Below are 24,841 nucleotides of genomic sequence, written 5' to 3' on the forward strand. Positions count from 1 at the left end.
ACTGGGTACCAGTTAGCCACGAAGACAAGACACGATTGATGTTACGAATATGGGGTGAAAATTCTCCTTTATTTTGGTTCAGAGTTGTAATGTTACTAGTTTAAAATGCAGGGACTATGGAGCTTAATAGGAAAGATCGGAACTGGTGCTGCTCAAAATTTTCCTTATGAGATTGGTGAAAAAGTAGGGAGTCTAGAGGACAAGTCTGTGTGGACACTACATGAAGGGAAAAAGAAAGTAGGTTATCTGTCAGTCACCGTTTCTTTGGTTGTACGGATGGTAGTTTAAACAGTAATTTTAACTTTGTCTCAAGGGTACTGGAGAGACTGTGTCTGTGTTTGTTCACGATGTCAAGTCATCTTCAGAGGACAAGGTATCGTAAATCTTACGTATACGTACTTACCGTAGTTCATTTTCTCTTCAGTTGGTTTCCTCTATAATTTTTCGCCCTTCTCCCTATGCCCAGTTTCAAAATCTTAAACAAGTTTTCATTTTGAACTGATTCTTTGGGCTGTACTTGTAATTAACCAGTCTGTTTAGTACAGTAATTACTATTGCGATGTCAGCCTTCGCTTTCTGTGCCATACAGTATTGATCCCTGGTATAGTCCATTTGGCTGGGTGAGTTAAAGTGGGACACTGTGTAACTGATGTTGTAAAAAGAATGATGATATCGCATCAATATACACGAAGAGAGAGAAATAAATGCGAAATAAACTCACATACAGGTATTTTGTGGTCAATTGTGCCTATTGTCTGAATAATTATAAGCAAAAATAAACTGCATTGGTGCCACACGCACTGTAGTCTCCTTCACAGCCATTGTTTCTCCCCTAATAGAGAGAGAGAGTGTATTGCTAGATGAGACCAAAATTAATTGTTTACTGTGTGTAGATGCCTGAAACAAACAACCTGATATATGTCAGTGAATAAAGGCTGATAGTTTCTAAAGAAACTGTTTGGGGCTGTCGGTGGGGGTAACGAAATAATTTGAATATATCAACAAAGTTGAAATGGTAAATTGGCCACCGAAGCTGACGTTTTGAGCATTAGCCCTTCGTCGGAGTGAATAGAGGAATTGTGGGTTGTGTGTGCTTTTAAAGGCAGAAAAAGGAGTTACGCAATTGGTGGGAACATGGCAACGAGAAAAACACGAATAAATTAGTGGAATGTAAAGCATTCGTTGATACCTGTGGGATTTAGACTGCTGGTTTGAAAGATGAGCTTTTGTTTAAGAGTTTTCAGGCTTTCCGTGTTACCTATGTGTAAGGAAAGGCTGCAGATTGCCATGTGTTGCTTAGAATGGTTAGGTAAATTAAAATGTCTAGCGACTGGTTTCGATGTGTCCTTGTCATTCCTCTCCACGTTGTGAAGGTGACCAATTCCGAGAACACCTTCACGACGTGGAGAGGAAGGACAAGGACTCATCGAAACCAGTCGCTAGACCTTTTAATTTACCTAACCATTCTAAGCAACACATGGCAATCTGTGGTCTTTCCTTACACTTAAATAACACGGAAAGCCCAAAAACTCTTGAACAAAAGCTCATCTTTCAAACCGGCAGTCTAAATCCCACAGGAATCAACGAACGCTTTTCATTCCACTAATTTATTCGTGTTTTTCTCGTTGCCATGTTCCCACCAATCGCTTAGCTCCTTTTTCTGCCTTTAAAAGCACACACAACTCACAATTCCCCTATTTGCTCCGACGAAGGGCTAATGCTCGAAACGTCAGCTTTTATAATCGCAACGGTGGCCAATTTACCATTTCAACGTTGTTGATATATTCAAATTATGATATATGTCAGTGTTTGCTTACTACAAATAAGTACAGCTGCAATAACATTTTTTTAAATATTATTTTTAGTTTTTTTCTTGTGACATATTTTATTACTGCTCACTCTTGTTAAGGTTCAAACAGCCAAGTTAGCCCTCAGAAGACTGAAAACCCTTCGCCATCCTAATATTGTGAGATACATTGATGCTCTTGAGGTGAGCAAATACTGCAGAATTTTATAAAGTACTAAGTTTCGTCCAGTTATCAACTTGAAGTACAATACCAGTCAAAGGTCCAGAGTCATCACTCAAATACAGATATGGTATTTATTGAACCAGTAAGACATGACACAAAATAAACATAAGAGGAAGACAGAGTCAAATTAAAAAACATTGCACTCCCCCATGCAATTTGGTTAGCCTCTGAAAATTTTTCACATGCATACTTATCTTAAATTGCACTTGAAATCATGTGATTATCAATACAAACCATTGAATTCATAGGTTTGTGATAGGTGTTAGATTCAAGCAGTATCACTTATGTTGCCATTTCTGTTTACTTTACAGTCTGATGCAGTTATTTATCTGGTAACAGAGCCTGTTCAACCATTAGAAGTGCTACTAAGTGAAGTTGAGAGCTCCAAGGCTGATTTAGCCATTTCGTGGGGAATACACCAAATAACGGTATGTTTACTCACAGTATGGTGTATTATTGAATACATTTAACTGTGGAAATGCAGCATGTTACTGCTGTTTCTCTGGTGTGTGAGGGGGGGGGAGGGGTTGGCAACCACTGTCCAAAATTGAATATCAATTCCTTCTGTCAATATTTGTTGGCAAAATTCCTTAGCAGGTGGTGGTTAGCATCCTTTGTGCCTTACAGTGTACATTATGATATGATTTATGCTGATCAATAATTGAATTTCCTTAACAGCTGGTCATACCTGTTTTTATTTCTTAATTACTGTCAGTGTTTCTTTCCTTTTTTAGGCTGGTCTCAGTTTTCTGACAAATGATTGCAGTTTCATTCATGGTAATGTGTGCATGGCATCAGTGTTTGTAGATATTGCAGGCGAGTGGAAGCTTGGTGGTGTAGATTACCTTAAACCTGTTGATCCACCTTCAAACACTGAAGAACCTGATCTACCTAGACTGCCAGTTTTACAAGTTTATGAACCTCCAGAAGGAAGGAAATATAGTAAAGGCAACAAGAAGGCTGAGAAATGGTGAGACATCAGAATAAGGTTCACTTGAAGGAACATTCAGCTGTGTAGTTGTTAATTACTAGAAGTGTTAATGGATACATCAAAACATGTGATCACACTGGAGAAATGTTTCACCCATCCAGACTTGTTGATCTACATATCCTGTTTGAGGAACAATATTCACTGTCTTATTACTGTTTTGAAAAAAGGCCTTTTTAGATGGTTTTCTAATTGGTTGAGCACATATGATACATGTAAGCATGTAAATTTGTGTGCAGTCATCCTTGTAGCAAGCCCTAGGATTTCACAGTAACAATCCTTTCCAGTAATGTGTCGTTACCATGCTCGAGAAATAATGGAACCGAAAAACAGCTTCCCATTGACATATTAACCCTAATACTGTAACAACATTTATATCAAAATGGGTTCCCATGAATTTTGACAGATCCCAAAAAAAGTTGCTGTAGTCTTGAACCATGCAATGCACATTGACAGACTTCCTTGCTGAAAGTCCAGTGTGAATTTCACAATGGTCAGGATTTACAAGAATTTGCATATTTTGTCACGGCTGTTTCTTTTATATAATATATTCCACATTCAGTGCTTGCAATCTGTTAAAGAAAATTTTACCACTGTGATGGTTCAGGCATATGATTCCATGTGCTGCTCCTCACACACATAGAACAGGTACAAATTAAAAAAACTTTTCGTCATGCAGTAAACTCTAATTTGGACATCAATCCTTGAAATTATTTTTAGTTATTATTCAATCCATACTTTGCATTCTACAGGTCAGCAGATATGTGGGGTCTTGGATGTCTGATCTGGGAAGTCTTCAATGGTCCATTGTCCAGGACAGGTTCCTTGAAGTCTGTTGGAAAGATTCCAAAGAACTTGGTTACAGACTATGTACAACTTGTAGGTGCTAATCCCAAGAGCAGACCAAACCCAGCAAAATTCCTACAGGAATGTCGAAATCCAGGCCATTACTTGAAAAACAGCTTTGTTGACACTAATTTGTTCTTACAAGAATTGCAGGTTTGCTTTTCATATTGTAAGATAGTTTTTTAGTTTTTATGTGAGTTATGTGTATATTTTATTTTTCTTGTAACATCTAGCATCTTTCACAGTTACCATATTTACCTGCATATAGGTTGCACTTTTTTGACAAAAAACCACCTTGAAAGTTTGCAGTGCAGCCATGGGTACAAGAGTTCAGAGCTCATTAATATGCAAAGTTTCCCAACACAATAATCAACAAACTTCCTCAGTTATTCACAATTTTATTCAATGCATTGTACAAGCTTACGTTAAATTAGTCCATATCTTCCAAGAATTTTCCCTCTCTCGGCTGTAATAAGTTTGTTCAGCTTCAGAACATGTTTCTTATTTGAAGACATCCATTGTAATTTGCATGGAATAGCCATTCCTTCTTGAGGACCTTGCGAGTGAACCCTCTTTCCAGTCACTTGGCAAGAAATCTCTCCACCGTTCTTAATAAAATAAGAAGCAATACGGCTGAATTCTGCCAGCAGGTGTCCCACGAGTTTATTTCCAGTTGAATTGGTCTCATAAATTGGGGGTTTCCAGGTGTTTCCATATACATGATATCCTCATATTTCGCTTTTCATTTCATACGTGCATCAAGAGTTCCGGAAGGTAATTCGCGCGCAATGCATTCTGGGATAGTCTCACAAAAAAAGTGGGCACCAAGCGTGACAATATGGCGTGTGTCTCTGTATTCAATGCGTTCTTTGAAGCGTGTCTTTATCTATAATACAGTCTTTTTGTTCTTGTAAGTGATATCAACTGGAAAATAATCTTCGTGGGTATTATATTCAAAAGGTAAGTTACAAATTTTAACTTTGTTTTAGCTGTTTTTAAGCTTTTAATGGTAGTAGATTCAATCCTGCGCGCGAGTGACATTCGCGAATACAAGAACTGTCAAAAGTCAAAGATTCTCATCGTATTTTTATTACTTTGCAGCCGTTTAATGACATGGTCTTTGGGCACAGAAATTGTGCAGTATTTGGGTGCCATAACAGTGGGAAAAAGCTTGAGAAATGGGCTTCACAGCAATGCGAAGTTCACGATTGTTTACACGGCACTCCGCCATGTGACTGTCCGCTGCCGTTCAAGCTATTTCCGTTCCCTACTGAACGCAAAAACAATGAGGGTAGAAAGCGCTGGATCCATCTTCTAAAGAGAAAAGGCCCGAAAGGAGAAGTCTGGCAACCTAATAATTCGTCGAGAGTCTGCAATGAGCACTTTGTTGATGGGAAACCCACGAAAGAAAACCCTGATCCTGTACTCAAAATGGGCTACGAGACAAAGTCTACTCGTAACCGTAAACCGCCTACTGATAGATCATCATTACTAGAAGAAATGAAACGTTTAAGAACTCAAGATAATACTCAAGATAATACACAAGATAATATTCAAGATGATACTCAAGATAATGCACATGATAGTCAAGATGCTCCTGTGATTCAAGAACCAAGTAGTTCCTCGTTTATAACAGAAGAAGAACATTGTACTACTGCCGGTCGACCCGACCATATCACTCACGATCATGCATATTCGTTTGGCTGGTACAACCTAGAAGATCCTGACTTCTGTATGAAAGAAAAATGCTTGCAGGAAAGACTCAAGCAGTTCAATGAGATCAAAGATCTCAAAGAAAAACTCCAAGAACTTGAAAGTGAACTCAAAGCATGTAAGATAAAACTCAAGGCCAGACAGCGTAAGGGACTAGAACATTCTGATTTGAAAACAAATCCATCTGTTCGTCTACTAACCGGCCTACCATCAAAACGAGTATTCAATAAGTTGTTTGAAGTAGTGAAGGGAAACATTAAAAAAGTAAACTACTGGAGTGGCCCAAAAAAATCTACTAAAAAAGGAAGAAACTTCAAAAAAACACCAAATAAGTTTGGCCCTAAAAGAGCTTTGTCAGAAAAAGATGAGTTTCTTTTGACCTTAATGAAACTTCGACTTGGATCAACAAATGCTGACTTAGCACAGAGGTTTGGAATTTCAACTACAAATGTAACAAATGTTGTTACTACCTGGGTGAAAATCCTAGCAAGTGAACTTAAATGTTTGGTTTACAATCCCTCCATCGATGTTGTGAAAGCAACTTTGCCCGCAAAGTTTAAAAAGCCAGGCTACTCTAATGTACGCCACATCATTGATTGCACAGAAATATTTATTGAAACCCCAAGCGACCCAAACCTTAGAGCAGCTACGTGGTCAGACTACAAGCATCACAACACTGCTAAGCTGTTGGTATCAATAACACCACATGGTTTTTTCAATTTCTTATCCAAAGCATGGGGAGGGAGAACTTCAGATGTGCATCTGACAAGAGAATCATCATTTTATGATATCATTGAACCTGGCGATGAAGTGATGGCAGACCGTGGATTCACAATTGCTGAAGACCTCTTAATCAGAAGCTCAAGACTACACATCCCCCCTGGTAAACGTGGACAAGAGCAGTTCACTAAAGCTGAAGTTGCTAAAACAAAAGAAATTGCAAATCTTAGAATCTTTGTTGAGCAAGCAATAAGACGGTTGAAGACGTTTAGACTGATAAAGCATGAACTACCAATATCACTGCTTGGCAGTATAGACAACATTGTACTTATTTGTGCAGCCTTATGTAACTTGTATAGACCCTTGGGTAAAAAATGATTAACAAGAAATGTACAAATAGCTAAAAAGATTGACAGCATTTAACCCATGAAAGAATATAAACTTCATAAATTTAGAGGATACCAATATGTATTAGTCTAAGTTCTTTCTTAGGTTAAATGTTATTCAAAATCTCTGCTCTACTAAGTATTTACTAGCAACTAGTATAGAGTGCAATCACTTAATCTTTCATACAAATGGTACCAAATAATACTAAATAGTGTTGATAATGGTACATAACAAGAAACTTAAGTATTAGTATGATTTAGTACCATTTAATGCTTCAGCTATTAAGTATGTGCACTCTGAATAAGAACTGTTATATTATTTGCACCACAAGGACCTCACAAGAGAAAAATTATTCTGGTAGAGTGATTACAATCATTAGATATAATTTGTAAATATTTTTCTTCATTTCACAGCTCATGTGTCGCTGAACACAAATAAATAATATATTATTTATTATTACTATATATATAACTGCAAACAATATCAAACTGTAACATTTTCAATCATACTGAAGTGTGGTCAATGCATTACTTGTATAAAATTTCATGATTTGATTCATCCATTCCAGTTTCCACAACAGACAATTTTACTGTTCTATTCAGAGACTATTTGAGTTCAATTTAGAACTGTCAGACCAGTTTTTCCAGATATGAAATTGTAAAAATTCTAAATTGTATATAAAATGTACAAATGTATTTTTAGTGTTTACACCATGTAAATAAAGTTTTGTATCAAGTTATAATTAACGAGCATTCATTCACTTAAATACTTATTATAAAACCAAATTAGGTTTTGCTTTATCTTTTCCCAGTAATCATTATTGAACTTGATTAGCTCCAGATGATAACCCTTTTGGGTGTAGACCAGGAAGTGACACCATGTTCTCTTTGTCACAGCCATTTGTCCCTGTATCTGTGCAAAATATGCATGCTTCTCTTTCAAGACAATTTTGCCATTAATCTTTACCAGGTAGGAAAGATTGTCTTCTGATGGTAAATCATTAACAATAGAATAAGGGCACTTCACTTCTAGCACCCCTAATCCACAACAGGAACATTCAACAAGCAGATCAGGGGATGCTCCAATGAATTGGTCAGATTCATCAATAAATAGTCCACACTCTCTGAATTTTGCATCTTTGTGCTCCCTCTGAAACAGTTTCACATACTTATCCTTAGCAACTTTCTCCATGTTTCTTCCATATTTTAGAGCAGGTAAATGTTCCGATGGTCCATTACTTTTACCCTGGATTGTGTCCACTAGTTCCTGTGCATCACCCCCCTTAGTTTTAAGGGTTTCAACTTTTGTGTACACTCTATAGAAATTAGAGGCAGTTAATCGGCCTTTTCTGTAATCGTGCCATGCCTCATTCTCAGACTGACCAATGGTGCCTTGTTCAATCAGATGTATATCATCAGCACTTAAGTCTTTCTTTGATGACTTAGGCATTACACATTCAGGTACTTCAGTATTAATTTCTATTGTAACGGAAGTTGAACACGGTTCCTCAAACTCAGCCGTTGCTAATTTGATGAATGCCGATTCTGGCAACAAGTCCTTCAAATTATTATAAAACGACTTCCTCTTTCCTTTTGGAGTCAGGGGCTTCAACTCTTCATGTGAATTGAATAACTTTCGGCGACTATCGATGGCAGGTCTGGTCGTCTCTAGAAAAACACAAAATAAAAGTAAATTAATTGCTAGGTTACAAGCTAATAAGAACTTTCTTATTTATGTCCCCAGATAACACTTATGTCTATCCAGTATACATACTGTAAATACTTTGTTTAGAATTTTAAACATAATAACATACCTTTATTTAGCTTTGAAGCCTTCCACTCCATATCACAAATTCTAGAGGGCTTGATTACAGTCTTGTTTCCTATTGGAACATTCCACACACACTCTTTGGACGTACATGCAGGATTTGTCATACCATTACGGTTTGCTGCTTCAATTCTGAACAGCAGTGCCATCACATGAATACAAGAACCACTCATACTGAAACAAGAAATAACAAATAGTTAGGGTATATGATAGACATAATATTTTAAACATTCTAAAGTATAATATATATTGAGCTTAGACCAACAACATTAGTCATAAAATCGAGGTATATGATAAACATGATATTTTAGGCTTAAATTTTGCATCAGTTACAAGTTAAAGTCTTATAAAACAGAAAGTCTAACATACCCAGCAGTACAGGTACAGTAGGCACTGATAATCTCTCCATTTTTTCTTGAACAAATCCATGATGTATGTGGTGTATCACCAACCTTCATCGAATGCGTACATTTTGCTTTCAAGAAGCAAAAATCCATATTTTCTAGTTCATGGTAGAAAACTTCTTTCAGAAAGCCCGAGTCAAATAAGCGGTATGCTTTCCCCTCTTTGTACTCATTCATGACCCGTTCGTGCAGTTTAATATCCTTTCCAGGATGATCAGCCATCAGATATTTCGTAATGTCACTTAGAAATATAGGAGGCCATGATGTTAGCCCATCTTTTTCATCAATCCATCCGTCCTTTAGCCCAAGAGGATCGGGAAGCTTGCTGCCCTCAGGAGTAAACAATAGCTTCGCTCTCTCAGACTCCGTGATGCACATTAGTTCTTTAGCCGATGCTTGTACTTGGATTCCCATCTCTGATGCTGCAAACACACGGGCTACAAGTTCAGCTTTAGCTCCAGAAGTTTTAAGATTTCGTTTACGGCAAAATAACTTGAGAGCGTCCACCTTCCATGTGTTGACTTCCTCGAGGGAAAGCTCACTTGTCTCGCTCATTTCCACGCCAAAAACGACGAGAAAACTATATGAAAACTATATACAAACTAGTGAAAACTATATACAAACTATTATTAAAACTATATACAAACTATGATCTAATTTAAACTGGAAAAAATTGTAAAATCGCGAGGTAAAAGTGTATAAATGTTGACGATGCTTTAGTTATCAAGATGGCCGCTGTCACGCTTGGTGCCCACTTTTTATATGAGACGATCCCAGAATGCATTGCGCACGTTTCGATATCGGAGACTCTTGATGCAGGTATAGTTGCAAGTAGTTCCACCCATTTTGTGGTTACATTTGGCCCATACGACAGCTGAATCCTTGAATCACAAACAACGCGATATTCTCAATAACATTTACTCTATTTGCTTTGCAAATAGAGGGGGTTAATTTTTTTTTCAATACAACTAGCCCAGTTTGTAACCATGGTAACCTGCATATGGCACACTGTCAAAGAATGAAAACAGGCAAATCACTCTCATTTTCTAAGAAATCACGAAGCCAAAAGGATCAACAAGAGTATCATATTCATCATGTTTTAAACTCATCATTACTTGCGCTTTAGAGAAGGGAAACCAAGAAGCTGCACGCCAATATGGAGTAGACGAGAAGAATGTACAAAGATGGAAGCATGTAATTAAATATTTTCTGCAAATGTTCCCACTTAAGAAGACGGTTTTCTTTCTTGGAGATGTTGTTTTGTTGTTGAATGAGAAATTAAAAAAAGAAGTTGAAGTTGAACTTCATTTATTTGTTTAAGCAGGTTGATTAATTGGCAGCTGTAATAGCTGATGTGGACCTGCTGTCCTAACCCACCCATCCCACCCCAGGGGAGGACATCCATCATACAGTAATCTCGTGTGTGGGAAATTAACGTCTCCTGCCCCAACCCTGCAGGGTTGGGGCAGGAGACGTGTACATCATGTATCATACATGTATCATATGTGCAGGAGACGGGACCTCCATTTATTCGTCCCTATCCGAGAAGACTAGAATATCTAACCATTTCTTGATGTTATAGAAAGGTAGCAAATTCTTCTCAATTATTTTAAGACCTTGAGTGTTGGTCCGGCCGAGGCTCGAACCCTCGACCTCCTGCACTACAGTCCAGCGCTCTATCCACTGAGCTAACCGGGAGGTTTCTCAAAGTTTCTCAACTTTTTGGCTTGATTGTCCTTTGTTACTGGAAAAACTTTTCCCCCTGAGATCAGGTCAATAGTTCATAGTGCGGCCTATACGCAGGTAAATACGGTATACATCAAATGAAGCTTATTTTGAATTTATTTGGAAATTTGTTGGACGTTTCCATGTCATGATTATTGCCTTATTGAAGTTCCCAAACAGTTATGATTATCATTCAAGTGTATTATTGTAATTATAATAATAATAAAAACATCACTTCTCTAGTGCTTATACATGTTTTCTTCATACTTTAAAGCTAGTGCTAATAACTCCAAAAGTAAGGTGACCTTCAAAACTTGATTAAATACATAGATAAATGATTTGAGAATCTATTCTTTACTGTTATTAGATTATTAACTATTAGAAATGAATAAAGGCTGATAGTTTCTAAAGAAACTGTTTGGGGCTGTGTCGGTGGGGGTAATGAAATAATTTGGATTATATCAACAAAGTTGAAATGGTAAATTGGCCACCATAACGACTACAAAAGCTGATGTTTCAAGCGTTAGCCCTTCGTCTGAGCGAATAGAGGAATTGTGGGTTGTGTGTGCTTTTAAAGGCAGAAAATGGAGCTATGTTACGGTGGCCAATTTACCATTTCAACTTTGTTGATATATCCAAATTATTAACTATTAGATAAACATTAGATAAATCATAAGATGAATTAATAGATAAAATTAAATATGCATATTCCTGATGTACTTTCTCTAGTTTTAGTGAATATAAGCTTTGAATGGTGTTGCCTTTTTCATGATGTTTACCTAAGTTGTTGACTTTTGTTGTTTAGATAAAGGAACAAAAAGAACAGAAGGAATTCTTTCAGTCTCTCAGTTCATCACTAGACTTATTTCCTCAACAATATTGCAAGCACAGAATTCTTCCTCAGTTGCTGAATGCTTATGAATATGGATCAGCTGGTTCTGCTGTCTTGGGACCTCTGTTCAAAGTAAGATTTACTTTCTTACCATTGCCATCTTTAAAATTAAATATATATAGTTCTTTATTCACAATTCCTCATATGTGGATGGCAAACATAGATTACTTCATTTCTGTGAAGTGTCTGCAGACAAGCAGAGAATGTTTGAAAAATATTTGTGTCAAACATGTGCAGTGTAGGCACAGTTTTTAGATCATAATGGATGGAGGTGCCAGTACCACCAATACTTCCTTCTTGTCAGCTACAGCATGTAAAAGTCTAAGTGTAGTTGTTGTGGTTCAAATTTAATCTTTGGTTTGAATTTTTTTAAACCAGTCTAAATTTTTTAAACTGGTTTGAGATTTTCAAACTGGTTAGTAATTTTTAACACTTAACTCTTTCTTATTTATTTGTACCTCTCCTTGTAAAATACAGTGTAAAATAAACTCACATTTTAGTCATTTTAGTGATTAGGGTTAAGCATTTATTTCAAATGGTTAGCTTTCGTGTAAGGTTAGGGGTAGCATTTGGCACCCAGTTTTGTTACTGGGGTTAAGTGCTTTATTTGAATGGTTTGGGTTATGGTTAGGGTACGATTTCATGCAAGCCCTTAGTCGAATGAGAAATACTTGGCTTTGGTGACAACATTAAATGAAAATTATTTATTTTTTGGCACTCCTGTAAAATAATATTTTACTTGCAGCACAACGAAATAGAATATTTACAATTCATCTACCATTTAACTAACAAAGTCAAGAAAACATTGAAGTTATTCTTGAGCATTTTTGGTCAATTTACATGCACCAGTGAAAGAAATATCTTTTTCATAATCAAGTTTTACATTTGTTGCTGTACATGGGAAAAGTCTGGAAGGGGCAATGAACCCTTTAATGCAACCAAAAGGTGTCACCACTTTCACATAATTATTTTCAATTTCAAGCACTTTTCCCAGAAGTAAATTTGGGTGGAAAGGAGATTTCTTGTCCACTCTATCTATTTTAATTGAAACCATGTCATGAACTTTGTACACTTTCTTTCTTGGATTACTTCAGACTGTTTTATCATTTTGGTATTGTAGGTTTCCTGTGCTTCTTGAATTTCTTTTCTTTTCTGCTTTCCTGGGCATTCTTCAAGATCATGGTCTAATAGTTCCCTTTTGGCCTTCATTTGAAACACTGCTTCATATGGTGTCATGTTGATAGCACGATGATAAGTAATGTTCATGATGTAGGATGCTTGCATTGTGTACTTGCACCATTTTAAAATTTGGAGACCACATGTGCTGATTATCAAGCTTCTCATGTTTTCTTTGAATGTATGATTTGACCGTTCCACCAGCCCTTGAGTTGTCGGAGTCCTGGCTGCTCCGTGGAGAAGTTGGATCTGATTAGTGCTACAAAATGCTTTCATTTTATTGTTTTCAAATTCACCTCCATTATCTGTTAAAATTTTTTTGGGGTAGCCATAAGTTAAACAATACTTTTGAACTTCATTCAGTACTTCATCAGCAAGTTTGTTTTGGATGGGGTGAACATTAACAAACTTTGTGTGGTGATCAATAATATTTATAGTCCACTTGTGCTTTGGTTCACATTCACATGGGAAATTTCTGAAATCCATAAGATCAACTTCTGTCAAGGAAAGGAATGTTTCCGCTTGAAGAGGACTTACCACGGGTTTCACTGTGGTGGTTATGGGTTTTTGCTCTTCGTGAAAACGGCAAAGAGAAACAAAAAGTATTCACAACTTTCTGTGTTACTCCGGAATAATTCTCAACAATCCATTTCTCAGTTTTTTGTCGTCCTCTGTGAGCAATTCTATTGTGGTATTTAGAAAGCATATCGAAGAGCATTCCTTCATGTGCAACTTCTTTGGAGGTTAATAACTTTTCATTTGCATATTTCCACTCCTTTCACTTGATGGTGTTGATTTTGTGCCTTTGAAAGCTCCGGTGTTTTGATCGAAGGTGCAATGTCAAGCTCTTGTTCTGTGACTACTTTGAGATAACTCTTCACTCGATGGTAGAACTCTTCGACAAACACATTTACTGATGATTAATTTTGTTTGTCTTTAAAGGCTCTTTTAAGCCTTTAATTTTGGCTTCAAACGTTTCTTTAGAAACACAATTGGCAATTTTGTCTAAGGCCTCCATGCCTCACTTGCTAGAAATGGGCACGTGCAGATTTGTGTAATATAATTATGCAATATGAATAAATCACGATTTTGATGGAGAGGAGCCTGAGACGAATAAGTAATAATAAGAGAAAGAAATAAGAGTGAAATTGCAACGATTGCTTGCGTGGTCGAGTGGATAAGGAAGAGTACTGCAAATCCAAAGGTTGGGAGTTCAAATCCTGGTGAGTACTAAGAGATATAAAGAAAGGGAAAAAAGGTGTAGTTAGATATTATGGGGGGTTAGATGAAAGGTAATGAGAGAGGTTTGGAAAAAGTAGATTCAGGAAGGGAATGACAGTATAAGGAGGGAGGGGTGGTTGTTGAACTTAAAAAAAACTGAATAATGAAATTTTCTTATAAACACAAGTTCTTTTTAAGAACCCCCCCAAAAAGCCAAGCCCCTATTTTTCAACCACACCCCAGAAAGGGAAGGCCCTTTTTCAGACAGAAGTGGTTTGATGAACTTTTTATTCATGTGCCAATTATAAAATAGTAATAAAACCACTAAGTAAGGACACAACACAACAAGATAATTTAAATAAAATAATAAATAACTAAGTATTAATATACGATTAATAGCATAAAATATATGAATAAATAGCATAAAATTTGTGGTCAGCATTAGAATTAGGCTAGGGGACCTTAAGACGTGGGGGGGGGGGGGGGCAGGGGAGGAATAGTCTGAGCCTAACTAAGAAATAACTAAGAATCATGCACTGCAAACCAAGCAGCCCACATAGCCACCATCACCCATTAACATTTCCAAATCCATTCCTCTAACTGCCCTCTTAAAACCCGCTAGTGAATTCAACGTCCTAATACGGGAAGGTAGCTTGGCCCATAGCACAGGTCCTAAATATCTAAGGGAATGCCTGCCATAATTAATAGAGTTAAATCTTGGAATAGTAAATTCTTTAACTCTTAAGTTATACACTGTGTGATTTGCTGAAAATAAATCTTGTATATAGCTTGGTGCTAGCTTAAATTTTCCTTTATACATGATGGTTACTATATCTTGCAATCTACGGTTCACTAGGGTGGGCAATTTAGCCCATTCTAACAACTGCCTATAGTTAGCGTTGCAGTCACGGAAAACTGCCCTAAGACCCCTCTCCTGGACATGCTCCACTTTTCTTGCATCACTTCCCCTACAAAAGTGCCATACAGTACTGCAGTAAGTCAAATAGGGCAAGACTGCAGCCTTATACAGCTGCAGCTTAGCAGTGGTTGGTATCAAGTTGCACAACCTAGTCATTACTTTTAAAATTTCATTACATTAAAATTTCATCAATAAAGATTTAGAAATGCAAAGACTAGCAAAAACTAACGATAAAAACCGACGTTTCGGTGTCATCATGACGCCATTGTCAAGGAGAAATAAAAAATAAAGTTTGTGGCAAGGTGTAACACTAAATTAGCATAAATATGTTACGAGCTAATTAAACAAATACTTTTGCGCGAATTGAATAGCTTTGCACGTTCAGAGTAGGATTTAAGTCTCAGCACCCACACTTCGGTCAAATTCACCATGGAGGTGAAGAAAAACAGCAAGCTTCCTTTCCTTGGCACCGAACTACTCAACCATGTACCTCGGATTGAAACCAAGGTATATGTGAAACCAACAAACACGGGCCTACTATTACACTACCAAAGCCATGTAGACAATCGCTACAAACGGAGCTTGCTGAAAACTATGCTGGATCGCGCACACCGATTATCTTCCTCCTGGGCCCATTTCTCTGATGAGTGTGATCGCCTAAAGAAAGTTTTCGCACGGCTTAAATACCCGGAACGCCTGGTAAATTCTACCATTAACACCTTACAATCAAGAATTGTTGGTACGCAGCCCACACAGACGCCCAAAGAACCAATATCCATTGTTCGTGTGGTCATACCTTTCAAAGATCAGGAATCAGCAAATTATGTTAAGAAAGAGCTCAAGAATCTTAGCATGAAGGTGCAGACAACTGTCCAGCCAGTATTTGTTAGCCGCAAAGTTGGCCAAGATCTTAAAGTACGAGAAATCAAGCCACAGCTTGTCAACCAACAACGCATCGTTTATCAATTTCAATGTGACCTGTGTGATGCAGGTTATGTGGGCTATACACGCGGACACTTACACACACGCGTGGATGGACATAAACGAAAGGCATCTTCAATATATAAACACTACCACGAACGGCACAGCGAAGTCCCGAAAGACCTACTGAAACGTTTTAGCATTCTGAAAAAGTGTAGTAACAAGTTCGATTGTTTGGTGAACGAAATGCTTTTCATCAGAGACTTAAAACCTACTCTGAACGTGCAAAGCGATTCAATTCGCACAAAAGTATTTGTTTAATTAGCTTGTAACATATTTATGCTAATTTAGTGTTACACCTTGCCACAAACTTCATTTTTTATTTCTCCTTGACAATGGCGTCATCATGACACCGAAACGTCGGTTTTTATCGTTAGTTTTTGCTAGTCTTTGCATTAAAATTTCATTACATTAAAATTTCACTACATTAAAATTTCAAACCAGTTTGAAAAACTTAAACTGGTTTAAAAATTCAAACCAAAGGTAAAATTTGAACCACAACATAGTCACCTTCAGTTAGTGGTTAAAAGACTTCTGTGTACAATTGCAATTGATAAAGATTTTAGTCATTTCTGATGTATGTACCTCATTCATCTTGGACCAAATGGTGGAACTCAGAACCAAATTATAATTTTGTTTTTTTTTTGTAAAGAACTCTCTTGTATTAAAATTATTTTTATTCTGAATTCTTTTACAATACAGGTTGGTAAACTCTTGGATACAGATGAATATCAACAGAAAATTGTGCCATGTGTGGTCAAATTATTTTCATCCACGGATAGGGCAACACGCATCCACTTATTACAACAAGTAAGAAGAGAAACCATTACTATGATAATGGGAATACGACAGAGTGGAATCTAATTTGATCTGTAATCATATATTAAGCGATAAACAAAATCAATATAATAACCTTTCTGTTCATTTCTATGATTGGAGAATTCATTTATCATAAGTATACTCAGTGTGATTGGCTGATGTAATTGCCCAATTACAGTAGCCTCTTAACTACCAAATGTCTGATTATCCCATTTGATTACAGCTATGGAATATATAGTTAGAAAAAATTGTACTGGTTACAATTAGTAGAATTACTTGAATGGGTTAATCTACTTGAATGTCATGAACAGCTGAATTGAATTTAATCTGGTCTGTTCAATAGACTGTTAAATTAGCTAGTTTATGCTAAATTATTTTCTACAATTCTGCATAGTAACCATGACTTCTTGCTCATTTCAGCTTGATAATTTTGTGCAACACTTGAAGCCTTCAACAGTGGATGAACAAATCTTTCCTCATGTTGCTTTGGGATTTGGTGACACTATTCCAGCCATGAGGGAACAGACAGTCAAGGTAAATGCAATTTACCCTCCGGTATAAGACAGTTTCTTGACAAGGAGAGTCACCTTTGATCTTCCCAAAGAAATTGGGAAGACCAAGGACCATCTCACATACCTTTTTGATGGGAGAACTGGTATACTGGAGAACTGAAGCTTCTAAATGTTGTTTCTGAATTTTTTATTTGCCTCTTTTATAAAACTTAACCAGAAGACTTTTGTGAGTAGCATTGTCTTAAACCAAGTCCCTATGTTTCACAACTTCTTGCAAATTTGAGGTTCAAGTCCCTGACTTTTGGTTTGACTAAAATCATTGCTTGAAATTTTATATGTAAATGTCTGTTGGCTAATTAATGCAATTAAGTATTGATGTGTCTTATTGCTGAAAAGGGACGCCAATCCTTCATTAAAACGGCCCACCGAACTTTAATAATCACTGCCTAAAACTACAGTTACACAAAATATCACAACCTCAAAATGCATGCAGCTTAGCTAGCTATATAGGTTTACTCTCTGGGACCTCTCATGTCATGCATCTTACACCTAGTGATGGTTCCTATTATTTAAACCCTAATTCATTAACACTATAACATTAATTAAACCCTAGTTCATTAACACTATAACATTAATTAAACCCTAATTCATTAACACTATAACATTAATTAAACCCTAGTTCATTAACACTATAACAAGTATTTCCTCTTTTGTTTGTTAGACCATTTTTCCCTGTTCTTTTTTTCAATCATATTTATCATTGCTTTTTATTTTTCTCTTTTTTGCAGTCTATGTTACTTCTTGCTTCAAAATTAAGTGAAAAGACAATCAATAATCAGCTGTTGAAACATTTTGCAAAGCTTCAAATGGATCAAGAAGTAGGTGCAAAATGATTGTAGTTGCACCTCTCTTCACTGATATTTCACAATTTTGATTAATGAGCTCTGAGATGTAATAATCAGAGAGAATCCTGAACTTGTTAATTTTTCTTCCAGCCTGGCATCAGAACAAACACCACAGTATGTCTGGGAAAAATTGCAGTGCATCTCCCACCAGCTGTATGTATTCACGTTTTCAGTCTGACAAATGAATACTAGTTAACAAATTTCTATCTGTAAGAACATTCAGAGCTTGCAGTTGCTAAGTAACACGCTGAAGAACTTTACAAAGTACATTTAGTTTGGGATTTTGAAGATGTTCTTAAATGGTCTAATATTAATCCAAATTTAAAAGCTGCCTTCAAGGAAGTGCTCTTCTGTTGTTTTTATCTCAGTTTACCTCACGTTAAGTGCCTGGAGCAAACTGACTATCAGTATTTAGATTCTCTTTGAAACAATCCTATCAACAACATCAAATCAGATGGCTGAGAAGCATGGACGATTAGGAATCTTATAAAGGTCTCGGCAAACTTAATGGTGTGTTCGTGTCAGTTTGATAGACATATAAATTGTTTAGCGGGAGTAATAATTTCATGATATGAGTTTTATTTTACAGACGCGACAAAAGGTACTGATCCCAGCATTCTTGCGTGCCTTGCGGGACCCTTTCCCTCCTGCCCGCACAGCAGGTGTAATGGGTTTCCTTGCTTCAGCTGAATATTTCAGTTTAAAAGAGAGTGCACTCAAGATCTTGCCAGCTTTGTGCACACTGACTGTGGACCCTGAACGGAAAGTCAGAGATCAGGTAAAGTTGAATTGGCAGTGATAATTACACAATACGAGAACCTTTACCAATCAGTAAAATAAGGAGAAAATTTTCACTGAAATTCCGTATGTCCATCTTATTGTTTCTATCTTCTTTGGTTGGGCTTTTTATCAAATAGTATTACTTTGTGTGTGTGTGTGTGTGTGTGTGTGTGTGTGTGTGTGTGTGTGTGTGTGTGTGTGTGTGTGTGTGTGTGTGTGTGTGTGTGTGTGTGTGTGTGTGTGTGTGTGTGTGTGTGTGTGTGTGTGTGTGTGTGTGTGTGTTTCTTTTTTTTTTTTGGATAACCGGCCCCTGCTTACTGTACATGTAGTAAATTAGGAATAATGTGTTTGGTTTATTGAACACCACCATACATCACGAAAAGCAGCATGTAAGGTAAGTCATAGAATATATCTTGTTGAATGGTTACATTATTACCAAGATAAGTCTGGCTTACTCAAGTTCCTGAATAATTTTACGCTGTTGACAGGTTTTTAAAGTTATAAAGATGTTTCTGACTAAGATTGAAAAAGCTTCAGAGGATCCAGAATCTGCTATGAATCAGACTGGTGAGTGATGTACTATTATACCCAGCCAATTGAACAATGCTATGGTGGAAATACCAGGGAACTCATTACCAAACACGCCATGCACACCAACCAATCATACTCCCACTTATTTTATTAAAACAAACCTATCTCAGACGTACACACACTTGTAATGTTTCTTTAATACAGTGTATCCGACAAATACGGGTTTAGTAAATTTAGCGATGATGAGAACCTTAACTTTCGGTGTGTTACAGCGTCGGGAGTGAGCCACTTTTCCAATCTGTACACTCGGTTATAGAGATTACTGTAAAGAAAAAAATTTTATTCCAAGTACATTTGGAGATTAAGTAGTTTGTGGCTTGTAAGAGGAAACCCACTCTCGTGTATCACTGTGGATTATTCACAAATCTTTAACTATGATGTTTTGTTATACTGAAATGGCATGAATTCATACTTTGATACGGACATTTACATTGGACTCATGACGTCAAACTGAAGAACAGCACGACTTGCATAAAAACGCGCACTGCATGAATGATTGCCACCAACGAGGTGGACTGCGTGAATAGATCGAGAAAGAATCCGGTGGTAGAGTATCACACTGTGAAGTCCGATGGCTGGTAGATCCATTACTCGTGGGGAATCAGATTTTTCTTCGTTAATGCTCATGTTATCCAGTGTCAGTGTCTAATATTCTGATTGTTGTTCAAAAGCTCCGCCTCCCAGTGAGCTCAATGGATAGAGCGCTGGACTGTTGTGCGGGAGGTCGAGGGTTCGAGCCCCGGCCGGACCAACACTCAAGGTCTTAAATAATTGAGAAGAATATGCTACCTTTCTATAACATCAAGAAATGGTTAGATATTCTAGTCTTCTCGGATAGGGACGAATCAATGGAGGTCCCGTCTCCTGCAAGGTTAGGGGTAGGAGACGTTAATTTCCCACGCACGAGATTACTGTGTGATGGATGTCCTCCCCTGGGGTGGGATGGGTGGGTTTCCACATTTGCATTTAAACGAGCTATCGCTCATATGCGATATGTGTTTAAATAAAAGTACTTACTTACTTACTTACTGACTTAAAAGCTGAGCGAGCCCCGGAGTCAGTAGCTACCGGCAGCTCGTGGACTGGTTGGGCTGTCAGTTCCCTTACGTCAAAGTTGTACCGAGGAGGAAGTGCCTCTGGTGGAACCACTGAACCTGTGGACAAGAGTGAGCTTGGAAAAGGTACTCGTGCAGGTAAGTTCCAACACTGGTTAGGTTTTGTAGCGGCACTGCTTTCTACTCCACTCCAAGTTCCTTCGTCCTACTCATGAAATCGGAGATACTCAATAGTATAGAGGATTATCGTATCACCAGTAGGAGTGGTGTTGGTTAGCCTCTTTAAGCACCGCATCAGTAACGCAAAAAAATAAAACTCCCACTACTCCGGTTATGATGAACCAAGTGCGATACACAGCTTTGATACCTCGGCCAAAAGCCGAATTCTTCAAGAGAGCCCTGTGTTAAGTCTCAACAACTCTCAAGGGGAATTTTGACCCATTTCTCAGCAGGGGAAACAGATGACAGTAAAACAAGAAAAGACATTCCTCCAGGTGTGAAGCAGGCTACAGGCGGAGATAAAGTTGAGGACCCAGGGAGTGACTCCAGTGGCGAGTGGAGCGGGAACGAGTGGAATGGGCACGAGTGGAATGATAGGCAGGTTCGGAATATTTATTTGTGCTCCTGGTTTCTTAGGTATTGTGGAGATGAATCAACAGCTAGTTGAAGCCGAAAGTCAAAGGCAAGGTGAAACCGCATTAGCATTGTGAAACTGCTGGGAAATTTGTGACAGATACGTTGATAAAAGGTGTCCTCTGTGTCTAGTCTGAATTTCAACCGTCTCTTCCCTTTACCCCAAGGGAGGCGCGGAAATTGGTCTCCTCTTCACCAGCACCGATAAACGAAGCCTTTAAAATTCCTCTTTGTTGAAGACCTTTAACTTGATCTTTGATCAAAGATACCAAAGGTGAAATCACCGACACGATGCCACTTCGAATATTGCCATTCTGATAATGCCTTATCGACATCTCTTCCGCAACCAGAGGTGACAGTTGATATATTAGACTTCTGCCAAAGCCCATAGGAAGATTGACAAAAACATCCTTTCCAAAAAGAAGATAAAACAAAGCTTTCTTCTGGTAAAACACACTGCAAACTTGTCACGAATATCGCTTTAAAATCGTCCCGCGTATCCGCCGCCATTGTTTACACTTCTTGAAATCATCCTTGGCGCGTTTAACCAATAAGAAAAGGTTATCTAATTCAAACCAATCAAAAACTACCTACCATATCCAAAAAAGTAAGTGACGTCACCGGACGACATTATAACGCTCGGAATTCAGACGTCTCTCTCCCGCGCCCCCCTTGGGGTAAAGGCAAGAGACGGCTAAAATTCAGACTACCTCTGTGTCCTGACAAGGATACAGTGTGCCCAGCATTGAGATTTTTATAGCACAATACCATTCTTTGCAGGAACCTGATATAGGTGATCTTAGGAGTGATCTACTAGCTGCGAAAGAGGAAATTGCAGCATTGCAGAATGTAGAAGAGCAACAGGTAAGATTCAGTCGTAAGATTCAATCGTAAAATTCCATTTCCTTTCGTTTTTCTACTTCAACTTCTGTTACTCTGTGCCTAGTGTCTCAGGCACCCTGCAAGTCTTGCGGCTGACAACGACGGAGCGGAGAGTGGAAGCGACTACGGTGACTGGGGAGAGAATGATGATTGGTCAGTTGACAGTTTTGCTCCACCATCTTTCTTTACAAGTAAATCCCCTCTGAGGAGACCTGAAAACAAAAAGGTACAGAATTTTTAACACATAAGGGCACCTTATCTTTGAGGACGTTTTCTATTGTTTTACATTAAACTGATTTGTGATTACGTTTAACAGGCTGTTCAGCAAGCAACAGGAAAATCAAAGCTGCAGAAGCCTTCGCGCTTTGATGAAGAAACTCCGTCATCAGAATTGCTGGATGGAAATTCCAGTCAGGTGCCGGTTGTAGCCAACGACTGCGTTCATGATACGCGTACGCCAAAGGTAATCTTGGAAATTGCTACAGCTTATTTTCTGCAGCGTTGAATTTAGTATTAAAACATGAGTTTTGTGGTTGATTAGCTGATTAGTTGCTTCGGAAACTATTTTTTCCTTCCTGGCGTGGTGCGCGTCTTCAACGACGTCAGCGCTTAAAAGTTTCCTTTTAACTAACAGTGGCTTCAGTAGGCCTTAACACTTTGCGAAACATCCCACCTCACAAAGTTTTTCCCTCTCTGTAGATCAAAAGTAAAGCTGCTCAAGGTGCTTTGAAATCGTCTCAACGAAGCAAAGTGAAGCGCAGTGCTGATAACCCTCCACAGCGTACAGAGGCTGATGGAGATGCATGGGATGTAGGGGACTGGGGATCGTTCGAAGAACCATCACCTGGAGCACAATCAAATACTAAAAACACCCCGGATGATGGGTGGGGTCTGAGCGAAAAAGATGCGCAGGACTGGAGCGAAGACAAGTCCAGTATTAAAGCAGAACTCTTGAAAAAGAAGAGAGAGGAAAGGCGGCAGCGACTGCAGGCTCAAAAGGAGAAGAGAGCCACAGGAGGAAAAGGACCAATGAAACTTGGAGCTGTTAAAATGCAGTGAATACTAATCCAGTGATGGTGATGAGCCATTACCTGTATCTGAGGCCGCGTCGAGTCGACAACACGCCTAATAGACAGTAGCGGAAGAACGATGACGATCAGATGGCGTCGTTTTTGAAAAAAAAAAATGAGAAAATAAAGTCACCCCCAACGTTCCCAGGCTTTCCATGAATCTTTTTTCCTCGCACCTGATAGATTGTGAAATAAAACTTAGGATTTGACGAAGTTGATATAGTTTTGCAACGGTTCGTTGCCATTACCAATAAAAAGAGTCTGCAAGCTTCAGTTCGCTTTTGACATCGATTGATGGTAACAAGATATGGAATCAATTTTGAAATTCAGTATATTTATATCAGACTCATACCATGTGGAGAGAGAATTTATGATTTAAAAACAGAAATGCTGTTATTATGTTATGATAACTGCTGGTCCATAAGTAATAAAGACTGCAACTGACTACGGTTCAGCGCCTAACAAGTTCAACAGAATAATTGTATCTTCTAGTGCGCTAGTCCATGTTATATTTTGACAGAAATAATACAGCAGACAGACTATGTTACTTCCTAGGTATGGAAGCATCAGCAAGTGCCGCGCCAACAAAGTATTAATCAATTACGTGCTCCTCACAGCAGCTCGCATTGCAGTGATGAATTATCCTTCATTGGACAGAACAAGCTGTATTTGTACCCTAACCCAGGAGGCTTTGATTCCCTTTCTAGTGGAATGATAGGCGTCATTAGTAAGCTATACTGAATTGTTAAGTACGCCTTAGTAAGAGTGGCGTGACTTGAGAAGGAATGAAAGTATCTGGAAATATACATTGAATGCAGTGATTGGTTGAAAGCTGTCGCCAATATTTCAATAACGTGTAAGCTGCGCGTTTGCCAAACTTTCTGAAAACGCCAATCGTTTCATAGATGTCGCATTAAAGAATGCTGCGAGACAAAACTATTCAACAAGGGTCGACCACAATATGTTGACGGATAAATAGTTGTTTAAGTTGATTATCAATATTATATTTCTTTGACATTATGTAACATGATATATTGAAATCAATGTAAAATGAATCTGAACTACGATTAAGCGTAATGAGAAAAATCTCAAAGATACCTAGGTTGCCGTAGTTCATCGAATAAGTGCCTAGGCGCTTATTTACAATTTATTTACCATTTAAAACTTATTGGAAGGTAGGCATATTTTCGAGGGGGTGCTAATTAAGTTAGCACAGCCATAGGGAAAAAGCAAAAGTACAGCTAACGCACAGAGGCACTATGTAAGGATATGGTGATAGAAATGAGTGGCACGGAAACTGAAACTATTTTCCGTCACTGATCCCATTATAGTTGAAACATGAACAGTTTTAAATATAGTGGCGAAAGAAATAGGTTTTCTTTTCTATCCCTTCCCTTTAAGAAAGTGGAGGAAAGGGTGCTGGAAGGAGCGATTTTTTCGAGGGGGCGCTTGTTTTAAATTATGGCCTGGGTGTGGGCGCTTATTCGGGGTAGGGTGCTTATTGGAGAGTAGGGACTTATTCGAAGAAATAAAGGTATTTGGAAGTGGATAGTGTTATACCTATTGGCTCCCGCTATTGCATAGAACACCGGAAACTGGCTGGTCGAGATCTCAACAGAGTAAATGCTTGATTAAAAAACCTTTTCAGGCGTATTTGTGTAGTTATGAGCAATGAGAGAAAAAGTTTGATCTATTTTTCTGGTCTCGGTTCTTCGAAGGGTAGATAACGCAGTACGTCTTGTTGACACTTATCCGCTGAATGGCG

The 24,841-nt window shown here is 38.0% G+C and overlaps 4 protein-coding genes and 1 long non-coding RNA gene across 6 annotated transcripts; 4 read left to right on the top strand and 1 right to left on the bottom strand.

Moving 5' to 3' along the window:
* On the top strand, positions 1-23,521 carry LOC111341469 (N-terminal kinase-like protein). 2 transcript variants are annotated; one of them, XM_022948447.2, is made up of 19 exons: positions 1-237; positions 314-373; positions 1,910-1,990; positions 2,342-2,458; positions 2,765-3,000; positions 3,771-4,017; positions 11,446-11,604; positions 16,532-16,639; positions 17,069-17,182; positions 17,949-18,038; positions 18,156-18,218; positions 18,655-18,843; positions 19,334-19,412; positions 20,477-20,629; positions 20,941-21,092; positions 21,905-21,988; positions 22,071-22,232; positions 22,323-22,469; positions 22,706-23,521. In XM_022948447.2, the coding sequence occupies exons 1-19, from the start codon at positions 106-108 to the stop codon at positions 23,063-23,065; spliced, it is 2,733 nt and encodes a 910-aa protein (XP_022804182.2). In that variant the 5' UTR covers positions 1-105; the 3' UTR covers positions 23,066-23,521. The 2 variants fall into 2 exon arrangements, with proteins under 2 accessions (XP_022804182.2, XP_022804183.2); XM_022948448.2 differs by having other exon boundaries at positions 20,944-21,092.
* On the top strand, positions 4,024-10,217 carry LOC148728622 (uncharacterized). The gene is made up of 2 exons (XR_015989081.1): positions 4,024-4,617; positions 9,741-10,217. It is a non-coding gene; the product is annotated as an uncharacterized LOC148728622 (long non-coding RNA).
* Positions 4,622-7,426, top strand: LOC148728623 (uncharacterized). The gene is made up of 2 exons (XM_088726033.1): positions 4,622-4,824; positions 4,966-7,426. The coding sequence occupies exon 2, from the start codon at positions 4,978-4,980 to the stop codon at positions 6,673-6,675; it is 1,698 nt and encodes a 565-aa protein (XP_088582159.1). The 5' UTR covers positions 4,622-4,824; positions 4,966-4,977; the 3' UTR covers positions 6,676-7,426.
* On the bottom strand, positions 6,170-9,705 carry LOC111346680 (uncharacterized). The gene is made up of 3 exons (XM_022953952.2): positions 8,881-9,705; positions 8,498-8,685; positions 6,170-8,351 (listed from the first exon to the last, which is right to left on the bottom strand). The coding sequence occupies exons 1-3, from the start codon at positions 9,468-9,470 to the stop codon at positions 7,438-7,440; spliced, it is 1,692 nt and encodes a 563-aa protein (XP_022809687.1). The 5' UTR covers positions 9,471-9,705; the 3' UTR covers positions 6,170-7,437.
* Positions 14,423-16,515, top strand: LOC148728624 (uncharacterized). Its single transcript, XM_088726037.1, has one exon. It carries the CDS (start codon positions 15,278-15,280, stop codon positions 16,088-16,090), a length of 813 nt encoding a protein of 270 aa, XP_088582163.1. The 5' UTR covers positions 14,423-15,277; the 3' UTR covers positions 16,091-16,515.
* Positions 23,522-24,841: the final 1,320 nt, after the last annotated feature.

The sequence above is a fragment of the Stylophora pistillata genome, chromosome 6 (genome assembly GCF_964205215.1).
Source record: "Stylophora pistillata chromosome 6, jaStyPist1.2, whole genome shotgun sequence".
Lineage (NCBI taxonomy): Eukaryota > Metazoa > Cnidaria > Anthozoa > Scleractinia > Pocilloporidae > Stylophora > Stylophora pistillata.